The 14,932-nt window shown below is 54.9% G+C and overlaps 1 protein-coding gene across 3 annotated transcripts in view; it reads right to left on the reverse strand.

Moving 5' to 3' along the window:
• Positions 1–14,932, reverse strand: part of CCDC24 (coiled-coil domain containing 24) — a 48,405-nt gene that overhangs the window by 16,385 nt on the left and 17,088 nt on the right. Inside the window, exons 1-3 of one of the 3 annotated variants that reach the window (XM_044274384.1) lie at positions 10,675–10,692; positions 7,580–7,783; positions 2,088–2,263 (exon numbers count right to left, since the gene is read on the reverse strand). In XM_044274384.1, coding sequence (XP_044130319.1) covers positions 2,088–2,263; positions 7,580–7,747 — 344 coding nt within the window. In that variant the 5' untranslated portion in view covers positions 7,748–7,783; positions 10,675–10,692. Of the gene's footprint in view, positions 1–2,087; positions 2,264–7,579; positions 8,614–10,674; positions 10,693–14,932 lie in introns of those variants that run through there. The other 2 variants (XM_044274386.1, XM_044274385.1) reach the window with 2 other exon arrangements.

Raw genomic sequence — 14,932 nt, forward strand, 5'->3', positions numbered from 1 at the left:
CCAGGTTGCTCCTCTCTACACACCTCTGGGGGGGCACATCTCCAGGTTGCTCCTCTCTACACATCTCTGGGGGAGGGGGGGGGGGCACATCTCCAGGGAGGTCCTCTCTACACGTCTCTGGGGGTCACACATCTCCAGGTTGCTCCTCTCTACACATCTCTGGGGGTCACACATCTCCAGGTTGCTCCTCTCTACACACCTCTGGGGGGCACATCTCCAGGTTGCTCCTCTCTACACATCTCTGGGGGTCACATCTCCAGGTTGCTCCTCTCTACACATCTCTGGGGGTCACACATCTTCAGGTTGCTCCTCTCTACACATCTCTGGGGGTCACACATCTCCAGGTTGCTCCTCTCTACACATCTCTGGGGGTCACACATCTCCAGGTTGCTCCTCTCTACACATCTCTGGGGGTCACATCTCCAGGTTGCTCCTCTCTACACATCTCTGGGGGTCACACATCTCCAGGTTGCTCCTCTCTACACATCTCTGGGGGTCACACATATCCAGGTTGCTCCTCTCTACACATCTCTGGGGGTCACACATCTCCAGGTTGCTCCTCTACACATCTCTGGGGGGTCACACATCTCCAGGTTGCTCCTCTCTACACATCTCTGGGGGGTCACACATCTCCAGGTTGCTCCTCTCTACACATCTCTGGGGGGGGTCACACATATCCAGGTTGCTCCTCTCTACACATCTCTGGGGGGGTCACACATCTCCAGGTTGCTCCTCTCTACACATCTCTGGGGGGTCACACATCTCCAGGTTGCTCCTCTCTACACATCTCTGGGGGTCACACATCTCCAGGTTGCTCCTCTCTACACATCTCTGGGGGGTCACACATCTCCAGGTTGCTCCTCTCTACACATCTCTGGGGGGGTCACACATCTCCAGGTTGCTCCTCTCTACACATCTCTGGGGGTCACACATCTCCAGGTTGCTCCTCTACACATCTCTGGGGGTCACACATCTCCAGGTTGCTCCTCTACACATCTCTGGGGGTCACACATCTCCAGGTTGCTCCTCTACACATCTCTGGGGGGGTCACACATCTCCAGGTTGCTCCTCTCTAAACATCTCTGGGGGTCACACATCTCCAGGTTGCTCCTCTACACATCTCTGGGGGTCACACATCTCCAGGTTGCTCCTCTCTACACATCTCTGGGGGTCACACATCTCCAGGTTGCTCCTCTACACATCTCTGGGGGTCACACATCTCCAGGTTGCTCCTCTACACATCTCTGGGGGTTGGCAGGAGTCGTATTGTCTTCGTTGGATAAATCACAGACACAATGGGCTCAGTTTATTGATTTACGGCTTTTGCTTCCACACAGAAGCTGGGGGAAGCAGCGTGGCCCTGGTGCTGCCGCAGGTGACGCCCATTGTCCGGGAATGTCTTATTAGACGAGGATCCATCACTCTGTGGGGGTGACAGCGACTTTCCCAGCCACTAAAAACACTCATCAAATGGATCCACAAACCTAGAAGTTCCCTGTAGAAATTCCTGCTATTGTTACTGTTGTGGCGTCTCGGAGGAGCGAGGCGGCGTGACGAGGGTGGGCAGTAAGACACAGAGGTGCTCTAACCCTGCATTGTCCCCAGGATGCATGCCTCATGCCGAGGCCTGGTTGCTATGAAATAACCAATTAGCAAACTATTGTATTGGAAGTGGGTGGAGCTTACAGGCGGCGGACACAGCGAGGAGTCCACATTTACGCCGCATTTTTTCGTGAGCGGACCAGTTGTTCTGGAGACGGTTCTGCAGTAAATGTGTGGAGATGACGCCACGACATTCCTACTGACCCCCAGAACCTCACCAGCTGCACGCGCCATAGATGCATATATGAGGGCGTGTGATTGTGCTCGTCCCACCGCCATCAACAGCGCTCTGTGTGACCCATTCCCCGGACAGGTGGGGGTCCAGTTTCGGGGTCCCCCCCCATGTCATATGGGGGGGGGGCAGAGGGGTAACCCTGCCATGGCCAGTTATCACACTAGGGTCTTGTGGTAGAGGTACAACCATCGCTACACCCCGAAGCGCTATTTGCTATGGGGGAGGGGTAAGGCTGGACCCAGATACTCACAGTCCGTGGTGCCGAGCCTTCGTCCTCACACTGAGGAGCAGCATTCGGATCTCCTGGGTCACCATGTCCTTTATCAGCGGGGGGTCGGCCAGGATGGAGCCGCTGGAGGGGGAGCTCTGGACGGCGGATGGACAGGAGGACCGGGCGTCTCTCCACAGCTCCAGGAGAACCTCGACCTACAGACAGAGTGCGAGACATGAGCGCCAGATACCACAGAGGACATACTGCAGGGCCGGGGGCCACATGAGCACCAGATACCACAGAGGACATACTGCGGGGCCAGGGGCCACATGAGCGCCAGATACCACAGAGGACATACTGCAGGGCCGGGGGCCACATGAGCGCCAGATACCACACAGGACATACTGCAGGGCCGGGGGCCACATGAGCACCAGATACCACAGAGGACATACTGAAGGGTCGGGGGCCACATGAGTACCAAAGACCACCTAGTATACAAAACAAACACAAAAGGAAAGACTGCAGACCCAGGGGCCACATGAGCGCCAGATACCACACAGGACATACTGCGGGGCCAGGGGCCACATGAGCAGCAGATACCACAGAGGACATACTGCAGGGCCGGGGGCCACATGAGCAGCAGATACCACACAGGACATACTGCAGGGCCGGGGGCCACATGACCACAAGATACCACACAGGACATACTGCGGGGCCAGGGGCCACATGAGCGCCAGATACCACATAAGACATACTGCAGGGCCGGGGGCCACATGAGCGCCAGATACCACAGAGGACATACTGCAGGGCCGGGGGCCACATGAGCGCCAGATACCACAGAGGACATACTGCAGGGCCGGGGGCCACATGAGCAGCAGATACCACACAGGACATACTGCAGGGCCGGGGGCCACATGAGCACCAGATACCACAGAGGACATACTGCGGGGCCGGGGGCCACATGAGCGCCAGATACCACAGAGGACATACTGCGGGGCCGGGGGCCACATGAGCGCCAGATACCACAGAGGACATACTGCGGGGCCGGGGGCCACATGAGCGCCAGATACCACAGAGTACATACTGCGGGGCCAGGGGCCACATGAGCGCCAGATACCACACAGGACATACTGCAGGGCCGGGGGCCACATGAGCACCAGATACCACAGAGGACATACTGAAGGGTCGGGGGCCACATGAGTACCAAAGACCACCTAGTATACAAAACAAACACAAAAGGAAAGACTGCAGACCCAGGGGCCACATGAGGCTCCTGAGGACCCAGGATATAATGTGAGGGTCTATGGGGGGCTCTAAATCCTTCTGGATGCTGCTGTGTCTTGGTTGCTACATTCTGTCCCACACCAGTAAGCTCAGTGAGCACTGCTATGATGGGGGTTGTGGTCCTCATGTCTTCCACTCTGCACCTGCAGATGTGTGGAAGACCCTCCGGTCCCTGCTGCCTGGAGCAACTCCATCAACCGACACCAGAGAACGGAGCAGGCCCCATATACCGGTACACACTGTACAGGAGCAGGCCCCATATACCGGTACACACTGTACAGGAGCAGGCCCCATATACCAGTACACTGCACAGGAGCAGGCCCCATATACCAGTACACACTGTACAGGAGCAGGCCCCATATACCAGTACACTGCACAGGAGCAGGCCCCATATACCAGTACACACTGTACAGGAGCAGGCCCCATATACCAGTACACACTGTACAGGAGCAGGCCCATATACCGGTACACACTGTACAGGAGCAGGCCCCATATACCGGTACACACTGTACAGGAGCAGGCCCCATATACCGGTACACACTGTACAGGAGCAGGCCCCATATACCGGTACACACTGTACAGGAGCAGGCCCCATATACCAGTACACACTGTACAGGAGCAGGCCCCATATACCAGTACACACTGTACAGGAGCAGGCCCCATATACCAGTACACACTGTACAGGAGCAGGCCCCATATACCAGTACACACTGTACAGGAGCAGGCCCCATATACCAGTACACACTGTACAGGAACAGGCCCCATATACCAGTACACACTGTACAGGAGCAGGCCCCATATACCAGTACACACTGTACAGGAGCAGGCCCCATATACCAGTACACTGTACAGGAGCAAGCCCCATATACCAGTACACACTGTACAGGAGCAGGCCCCATATACCGGTACACACTGTACAGGAGCAGGCCCCATATACCAGTACACACTGTACAGGAGCAGGCCCCATATACCAGTACACACTGTACAGGAGCAGGCCCCATATACCAGTACACACTGTACAGGAGCAGGCCCCATATACCGGTACACACTGTACAGGAGCAGGCCCCATATACCGGTACACACTGTACAGGAGCAGGCCCCATATACCGGTACACACTGTACAGGAGCAGGCCCCATATACCGGTACACACTGTACAGGAGCAGGCCCCATATACCGGTACACACTGTACAGGAGCAGGCCCCATATACCAGTACACACTGTACAGGAGCAGGCCCCATATACCAGTACACACTGTACAGGAGCAGGCCCATATACCGTACACACTGTACAGGAGCAGGCCCCATATACCAGTACACACTGTACAGAGCAGGCCCCATATACCGGTACACACTGTACAGGAGCAGGCCCCATATACCGTACACACTGTACAGCAGGCCCCATATACCGTACACACTGTACAGGAGCAGGCCCCATATACCAGTACACACTGTACAGAGCAGGCCCCATATACCAGTACACACGTACAGAGCAGGCCCATATACCAGTACACACGTACAGGAGCAGGCCCCATATACCAGTACACTGCACAGGAGCAGGCCCCATATACCAGTACACACTGTACAGGAGCAGGCCCATATACCAGTACACACTGTACAGGAGCAGGCCCCATATACCAGTACACTGCACAGGAGCAGGCCCCATATACCAGTACACACTGTACAGGAGCAGGCCCCATATAGTACACACTGTACAGGAGCAGGCCCCATATACCAGTACACACTGTACAGGAGCAGGCCCATATACCGGTACACTGTACAGGAGCAGGCCCCATATACCAGTACACACTGTACAGGAGCAGGCCCCATATACCGGTACACACTGTACAGGAGCAGGCCCCATATACCAGTACACACTGTACAGGAGCAGGCCCCATATACCGGTACACTGTACAGGAGCAGGCCCCATATACCAGTACACACTGTACAGGAGCAGGCCCCATATACCAGTACACACTGTACAGGAGCAGGCCCATATACCAGTACACGCTGTTACAGGAGGCAGGCCCTATATACCAGTACACACTGTACAGGAGCAGGCCCCATATACCAGTATACTGCACAGGAGCAGGCCCCATATACCAGTACACACTGTACAGGAGCAGGCCCATATACCAGTACACACTGTACAGGAGCAGGCCCCATATACCAGTACACACTGTACAGGAGCAAGCCCCATATACCAGTACACACTGTACAGGAGCAGGCCCCATATACCGGTACACACTGTACAGGAGCAGGCCCCATATACCAGTACACTGCACAGGAGCAGGCCCCATATACCAGTACACGCTGTACAGGAGCAGGCCCCATATACCAGTACACACTGTACAGGAGCAGGCCCCATATACCAGTGCACTGCACAGGAGCAGGCCCCATATACCAGTACACGCTGTACAGGAGCAGGCCCTATATACCAGTACACACTGTACAGGAGCAGGCCCCATATACCAGTACACTGCACAGGAGCAGGCCCCATATACCAGTACACTGCACAGGAGCAGACTCCGCAGTGGGAGCAGACCACAGTGTCCTTCTTTGTGCTGGGATCAGGTTTCAGGCCAATTCTAGGAAAACTCAAAACATTCTTCCAAGAAAATAGATGTGAATTCTTCCAGCAAATCCTGGCCACTGCAGATGTACACGTCTTAACCCTTCAGTGACTGTGACAAGGCAGATCCTTGCTTCTGCAGACAGACGGGGCGGTGGTGGAGGATGCGGGTGGCTAATGATACAGGTGGAGGGAGCTGCCCATAGACAGCGGGCTCTGCCAAATATTCATTCTGGGGGTGGGGGGGCAGACACTGGAACCCGTCAGAAGATCCCTCGTCTTCCTCTGTGATGAGCGGTGGCGGCTGTCAGGGGAGGGGGGCAAGGCAGTGAGCGTGGTACAGGGGAGGGGGGGGCAAGGCAGTGAGCGCGGTACAGGGGAGGGGGGGGCAAGGCAGTGAGCGCGGTACAGGGGAGGGGGGCAAGGCAGTGAGCGCGGTACAGGGGAGGGGGGCAAGGCAGTGAGCGCGGTACAGGGGAGGGGGGGCAAGGCAGTGAGCGCGGTACAGGGGAGGGGGCAAGGCAGTGAGCGCGGTACAGGGGAGGGGGGCAAGGCAGTGAGCGCGGTACAGGGGAGGGGGCAAGGCAGTGAGCGCGGTACAGGGGAGAGGGGGCAAGGCAGTGAGCGCGGTACAGGGGAGAGGGGGCAAGGCAGTGAGCGCGGTACAGGGGAGAGGGGGCAAGGCAGTGAGCGCGGTACAGGGGAGAGGGGGCAAGGCAGTGAGCGCGGTACAGGGGAGAGGGGGCAAGGCAGTGAGCGCGGTACAGGGGAGAGGGGGCAAGGCAGTGAGCGCGGTACAGGGGAGGGGGCAAGGCAGTGAGCGCGGTACAGGGGAGGGGGGCAAGGCAGTGAGCGCGGTACAGGGGAGGGGGGCAAGGCAGTGAGCGCGGTACAGGGGAGGGGGGCAAGGCAGTGAGCGCGGTACAGGGGAGGGGGGGGCAAGGCAGTGAGCGCGGTACAGGGGAGGGGGGCAAGGCAGTGAGCGCAGTACAGGGGAGGGGGCAAGGCAGTGAGCGCGGTACAGGGGAGGGGGGCAAGGCAGTGAGCGCGGTACAGGGGAGGGGGGCAAGGCAGTGAGCGCGGTACACGGGAGGGGGGCGAGGCAGTGAGCGCGGTACAGGGGAGGGGGGCAAGGCAGTGAGCGCGGTACAGGGGAGGGGGGCAAGGCAGTGAGCGCAGTACAGGGGAGGGGGGCAAGGCAGTGAGCGTGGTACAGGGGAGGGGGGCAAGGCAGTGAGCACGGTACAGGGGAGGGGGGCAAGGCAGTGAGCGCGGTACAGGGGAGGGGGCAAGGCAGTGAGCACGGTACAGGGGAGGGGGGCAAGGCAGTGAGCACGGTACAGGGGAGGGGGGCAAGGCAGTGAGCGCGGTACAGGGGAGGGGGGCAAGGCAGTGATTGCGGTACAGGGGAGGGGGGCAAAGCAGTGAGCACGGTACAGGGGAGGGGGGCAAGGCAGTGAGCACGGTACAGGGGAGGGGGGCAAGGCAGTGAGCGCGGTACAGGGGAGGGGGGCAAGGCAGTGAGCGCAGTACAGGGGAGGGGGGCAAGGCAGTGAGCGCGGTACAGGGGAGGGGGGCAAGGCAGTGAGCGCGGTACAGGGGAGGGGGGCAAGGCAGTGAGCGAGGTACGGGGAAGCTCTACAAGCAGAGCCTTATACCGCCCTCTGCGCACACTTACCTCTGCATGTAGGTCCAGGCTGAGGTCCACAGCGGCGTCTCCCAGAATCCTCTTGATCTCGGCCCTCTCGCTCCGGGGCACCTGCTCCTCCACCAGGCTCCACAGCGATGGGGGCGACTCAAGAAATTCACCATAACCGCTGTCCTGATCGCTGGTGGGCTGCAGCATGATGGGCCCCCGACATCAGGTTTGGGGTGTAACGCTCTGCAGAATACAGCAGCACATAACTCAGAACACCACATAAATGATGCCCACTATCACTACTGCCGTCACAGGAAACCTGCAGCTTTCGGTGTGAGTGGAGTATAAGATGTAACCAGAGAGTGCAGATCTCAAACCGACATCTGAGCGCTGGAAAAAAGACGACGGTGAGGCTCGTGTATCGCCAAACCAGTACAAACATAGCGGCCGGTGGGACGTGTGCCACGAGTCATGTTACCCGGGGCGCTCTTCACGGCTCATACACAAGACAGAACTAGATCATGGTTCACGTGTGCGCCATTCCTCTACCAGGCGTTACTGCGGCCGCACTGCATGTGAACGGAGGCAGATCTCACACACGGGGACCCAGAGAACCCACAGCAAGTGCCGCACTAGGAAGGGCCCTTTAAGACGAGACTCAACTGTTACAACTTATTGATGCAATGTAATATTTACAAAAACAACAAAGTATCAATGTTACAGGAGGGGGCGGAGTCTGCATCTAAACCTGGACCTCAGAACCCCCTGACACCCATCACCCACATCCGGGGCCCTGACACCCATCACCCACATCCGGGGCCCTGACACCCAGCAGCATCACCTGCTCCCGGGGCCCTGACACCCAGCAGTATCACCTGCTCCCGGGGCCCTGACACCCAGCAGCATCACCTGCTCCCGGGGCCCTGACACCAAGCAGCATCACCTGCTCCCGGGGCCCTGACACCCAGCAGCATCACCCACATCCGGGGCCCGGACACCCAGCAGCATCACCTGCTCCCGGGACCCTGACACCCAGCAGCATCACCTGCTCCCGGGGCCCTGACACCCAGCAGCATCACCTGCTCCCGGGGCCCTGACACCCAGCAGTATCACCTGCTCCAGGGGCCCTGACACCCAGCAGCATCACCTGCTCCCGGGGCCCTGACACCCAGCAGCATCACCTGCTTCCGGGGCCCTGACACCCAGCAGCATCACCTGCTCCCGGGGCCCTGACACCCAGCAGCATCACCTGCTCCCGGGGCCCTGACACCCAGCAGTATCACCTGCTTCAGGGGCCCCGACACCCAGCAGCATCACCTGCTTCAGGGGCCCCGACACCCAGCAGCATCACCTGCTCCCGGGGCCCCGACACCCAGCAGCATCACCTGCTCCGGGGCCCTGACACCCAGCAGCATCACCTGCTCCAGGGGCCCTGACACCCAGCAGCATCACCTGCTCCCGGGGCCCTGACCACCCAGCAGCATCACCTGCTCCCGGGGCCCCTGACACCCAGCAGCATCACCTGCTCCCGGGGCCCTGACACCCAGCAGCATCACCTGCTCCGGGGCCCTGACACCCAGCAGCATCACCTGCTCCCGGGGCCCTGACACCCAGCGCATCACCTGCTCCCGGGCCCTGACACCCAGCAGCATCACCTGCTCCCGGGGCCCTGACACCCAGCAGCATCACCTGCTCCCGGGGCCCTGACACCCAGCAGCATCACCTCCTCCCGGGGCCCTGACACCCAGCAGCATCACCTGCTCCCGGGGCCCTGACACCCAGCAGCATCACCTGCTCCCGGGGCCCTGACACCCCAGCAGCATCACCTGCTCCCGGGGCCCTGACACCCAGCAGCATCACCTGCTCCCGGGGCCCTGACACCAAGCAGCATCACCTGCTCCCGGGGCCCTGACACCCAGCAGCATCACCTGCTCCAGGGGCCCTGACACCCAGCAGCATCACCTGCTCCCGGGGCCCTGACACCCAGCAGCATCACCTGCTCCCGGGGCCCTGACACCCAGCAGCATCACCTGCTCCCGGGGCCCTGACACCCAGCAGCATCACCTGCTCCCGGGGCCCTGACACCCAGCAGCATCACCTGCTTCAGGGGCCCTGACACCCAGCAGCATCACCTGCTCCAGGGGCCCTGACACCCAAGCAGCATCACCTGCTCCCGGGGCCCTGACACCAGCAGCATCACCTGCTCCAGGGCCCTGACACCCAGCAGCATCACCTGCTCCCGGGGCCCTGGACACCCAGCAGCATCACCTGCTCCCGGGGCCCTGACACCCAGCAGCATCACCTGCTCCCGGGGCCCTGACACCCAGCAGCACATCAACCTGCTCCCGGGGCCCTGACACCCAGCAGCATCACCTGCTTCAGGGGCCCTGACACCCAGCAGCATCACCTGCTTCAGGGGCCCTGACACCCAGCAGCATCACCTGCTTCAGGGGCCCTGACACCCAGCAGCATCACCTGCTTCCAGGGGCCCCCGACACCCAGCAGTATCCCCTGCTTCAGGGGCCCCGACACCCAGCAGCATCACCTGCTCCCGGGCCCCTGACACCCAGCAGTATCACCTGCTCAGGGGGCCCCGACACCCAGCAGTATCACCTGCTTCAGGGGCCCCGACACCCAGCAGCATCACCTGCTCCCGGGGCCTTGACACCCAGCAGCATCACCTGCTCCAGGGGCCCCGACACCCAGCAGTATCACCTGCTTCAGGGGCCCCGACACCCAGCAGCATCACCTGCTCCCGGGGCCCTGACACCCAGCAGCATCACCTGCTCCCGGGGCCCTGACACCCAGCAGCATCACCTGCTCCCGGGGCCCTGACACCCAGCAGCATCACCTGCTTCAGGGGCCCTGACACCCAGCAGCATCACCTGCTTCAGGGGCCCTGACACCCAGCAGCATCACCTGCTTCAGGGGCCCTGACACCCAGCAGCATCACCTGCTCCAGGGGCCCCGACACCCAGCAGTATCACCTGCTTCAGGGGCCCCGACACCCAGCAGTATCACCTGCTTCAGGGGCCCCGACACCCAGCAGTATCACCTGCTTCAGGGGCCCCGACACCCAGCAGTATCACCTGCTTCAGGGGCCCCGACACCCAGCAGTATCACGGGGCGCTCACCTTTCTGCTACTTCCGGGTCTGGTATCCAAGCAAACCAACCTGTGGCTATGGAAACTGAGACCCGCCCCTAGACTAGGATCTAACCACGCCCCTTAAAGCGGTGACAATATAAGAGCCTTAAAACAGCAATGAGGAAAATAGTGAATGAGAAACCACCGCACAGTACTCCTCCTGTATATATACTGCACAGTACTCCTCCTGTATATATACTGCACAGTACTCCTCCTGTATATATACTGTACAGTACTCCTCCTGTATATATACTGTACAGTACTCCTCCGTACTATATACTGCACATTACTCCTCCTATATATATACTCGCACAGTACTCTCCTCCTGTATATATACTGCACAGGTACTCCTCCTCCTGTATATATACTGCACAGTACTCCTCCTGTATATATACTGCACAGTACTCCTCCTGTATATACTGCACAGTACTCCTCCTCCTGTATATATACTGCACAGTACTCCTCCTCCTGTATATATACTGCACAGTACTCCTCCCTGTATATTACTGCACAGTACTCCTCCTGTATATATACTGCACAGTACTCCTCCTGTATATATACTGCACAGTACTCCTCCTCCTGTATATATACTGCACAGTACTCCTCCTCCTGTATATATACTGCACAGTACTCCTCCTCCTGTATATATACTGCACAGTACTACTCCTCCTGTATATACACTGCACAGTACTACTCCTCCTGTATATACACTGCACAGTACTACTCCTCCTGTATATATACTGCACAGTACTCCTCCTGTATATATACTGCACAGTACTACTCCTCCTGTATATATATACTGCACAGTACTCCTCCTGTATATACACTGCACAGTACTCCTCCTGTATATACACTGCACAGTACTCCTCCTGTATATATACTGCACAGTACTCCTCCTGTGTAATATATATAGCACAGTACTCCTCCTGTGTATATATACTGCACAGTACTCCTCCTGTGTATATATACTGCACAGTACTCCTCCTGTATATATACCACTGCACAGTACTTCCTCCTGTATATACACTGCACAGTACTCCTCCTGTATATATACTGCACAGTACTCCTCCTGTATATACACTGCACAGTACTCCTCCTGTATATATACACTGCACACTACTCCTCCTGTATATATACTGCACAGTACTCCTCCTGTATATATATACTGCACAGTACTCCTCCTGTATATATATACTGCACAGTACTCCTCCTGTATATATACACTGCACAGTACTCCTCCTGTATATACGCTGCACAGTACTCCTCCTGTATATACGCTGCACAGTACTCCTCCTGTATATATACTGCACAGTACTCCTCCTGTAAATATACTGCACAGTACTCCTCCTGTGTATATATACTGCACAGTACTCCTCCTGTATATATACTGCACAGTACTCCTCCTGTGTATATATACTGCACAGTACTCCTCCTGTATATATACTGCACAGTAGCCTCCTGCATATACACTGCACAGTACTCCTCCTGTATATATACTGCACAGTACTCCTCCTGCATATACACTGCACAGTACTCCTCCTGTGTATATATACTGCACAGTACTCCTCCTGTATATATACTGCACAGTACTCCTCCTGTATATACACTGCACAGTACTCCTCCTGTATATATACACTGCACAGTACTCCTGTATATATACACTGCACAGTACTCCTCCTGTATATAAACTGCACAGTACTCCTCCTGTATATATACTGCACAGTACTCCTCCTGTATATATATATATATATATACTGCACAGTACTACTCCTGTATATATACTGCACAGTACTCCTCCTGTATATACACTGCACAGTACTCCTCCTGTATATACGCTGCACAGTACTCCTCCTGTATATACGCTGCACAGTACTCCTCCTGTATATACGCTGCACAGTACTCCTCCTGTATATATACGGCAACAGTTACTCCCCTGTATATATACTGCCACAGTACCTCCTCTGTATCTATACTGCACAGTACTCCTCCTGGTATATATACTGCCACAGTACTCCTCCTGTATATATACTGCACAGTACTCCTCCTGTATATATACTGCACAGTACTCCTCCTGTATATATACTGCACAGTTACTCCTCCTGTAATATACTGCACAGTACTCCTCCTGTATATATACTGCACAGTAACTCCTCCTGCATATCCACTGCACAGTACTCCTCCTGTATATATACTGCACAGTACTCCTCCTGTATATATACATGCACAGTACTCCTCCTGTATATTATACACTGACACAGTACTCCATCCTGTATATAAACTGCACAGTACTCCTCCTGTATATATACTGCACAGTACTCCTCCTGTATATATATATATATATATATATATAATATTACTGCCAGTACTACTCCTGTATATATACTGCACAGTACTCCTCCTGTATATACACTGCACAGTACTCCTCCTGTATATATACTGCACAGTACTCCTCCTGTATATACACTGCACAGTACTCCTCCTGTATATACACTGCACAGTACTCCTCCTGTATATACACTGCACAGTGACTCCTCTGTATATACACTGCACAGTACTCCTCCTGTATATACACTGCACAGTAGCTCCTCCTGTAAATTACTGTACAGTACTCCTCCTGTATATATACTGCACAGTACTCCTCCTGTATATATACTGCACAGTACTCCTCCTGTATATACACTGCACAGTACTCCTCCTGTATATACACTGCACAGTACTCCTCCTGTATATATACTGCACAGTACTCCTCCTGTATATACACTGCACAGTACTCCTCCTGTATATACACTGCACAGTACTACTCCTGTATATATACTGCACAGTACTACTCCTGTATATATACTGCACAGTACTCCTCCTGTATATATATACTGCACAGTACTCCTCCTGTATATATACTGCACAGTACTCCTTCTGTATATATATACTGCACAGTACTCCTTTTGTATATATACTGCACAGTACTACTCCTCCTGTATATATACTGCACAGTACTCCTCCTGTATATATACTGCACAGTACTACTCCTCCTGTATATATATACTGCACAGTACTCCTCCTGTATATACACTGCACAGTACTCCTCCTGTATATATACTGCACAGTACTCCTCCTGTGTATATATACTGCACAGTACTCCTCCTGTGTATATATACTGCACAGTACTCCTCCTGTATATATACTGCACAGTACTCCTCCTGTATATATACTGCACAGTACTCCTCCTGTATATATACTGCACAGTACTCCATCTGTATATATATACTGCACAGTACTCCTCCTGTATATATATACTGCACAGTACTCCTCCTGTATATACACTGCACAGTACTCCTCCTGTATATACGCTGCACCGTACTCCTCCTGTATATACGCTGCACAGTACTCATCCTGTATACGCTGCACCGTACTCCTCCTGTATATATACTGCACAGTACTCCTCCTGTATATATACTGCACAGTACTCCTCCTGTGTATATATACTGCACAGTACTCCTCCTGTGTATATACTGCACAGTACTCCTCCTGTGTATATATACTGCACAGTACTCCTCCTGCATATATACTGCACAGTACTCCTCCTGCATATACACTGCACAGTACTCCTCCTGTATATATACTGCACATTACTCCTCCCTGCATATACACTGCACAGTACCTCCTCCTGTATATATACTGCACAGTACTCCTCCTGTATATATCTGCACAGTACTCCTCCTGTATATATACTGCACAGTACTCCTCCTGTATATACACTGCACAGTACTCCTCCTGTATATATACACTGCACAGTACTCCTCCTGTATATATACACTGCACAGTACTCCTCCTGTATATATATTATATACTGCACAGGTACTCCTCCTGTATATAACTGCACAGTACTCCTCCTGTATATATACTGCACAGTACTCCTCCTGTATATATACTGCACAGTACTCTTCCTGTATATATATATATATATATATATATATATATATACTGCACAGTACTACTCCTGTATATATACTGCACAGTACTCCTCCTGTATATACACTGCACAGTACTCCTCCTGTATATATACTGTACAGTACTCCTCCTGTATATATACTGCACAGTACTCCTCCTGTATATATACTGCACAGTACTCCTCCTGTATATATACTGCACAGTACTCCTCCTGTATATACTGCACAGTACTCCTCCTGTATATACACTGCACAGTACTCCTCCTGTATATATACTGCACAGTACTCCTCCTGTATAT

The sequence above is a fragment of the Bufo gargarizans genome, unplaced genomic scaffold, assembly GCF_014858855.1.
Source record: "Bufo gargarizans isolate SCDJY-AF-19 unplaced genomic scaffold, ASM1485885v1 original_scaffold_1721_pilon, whole genome shotgun sequence".
NCBI classification, from domain to species: domain Eukaryota; kingdom Metazoa; phylum Chordata; class Amphibia; order Anura; family Bufonidae; genus Bufo; species Bufo gargarizans.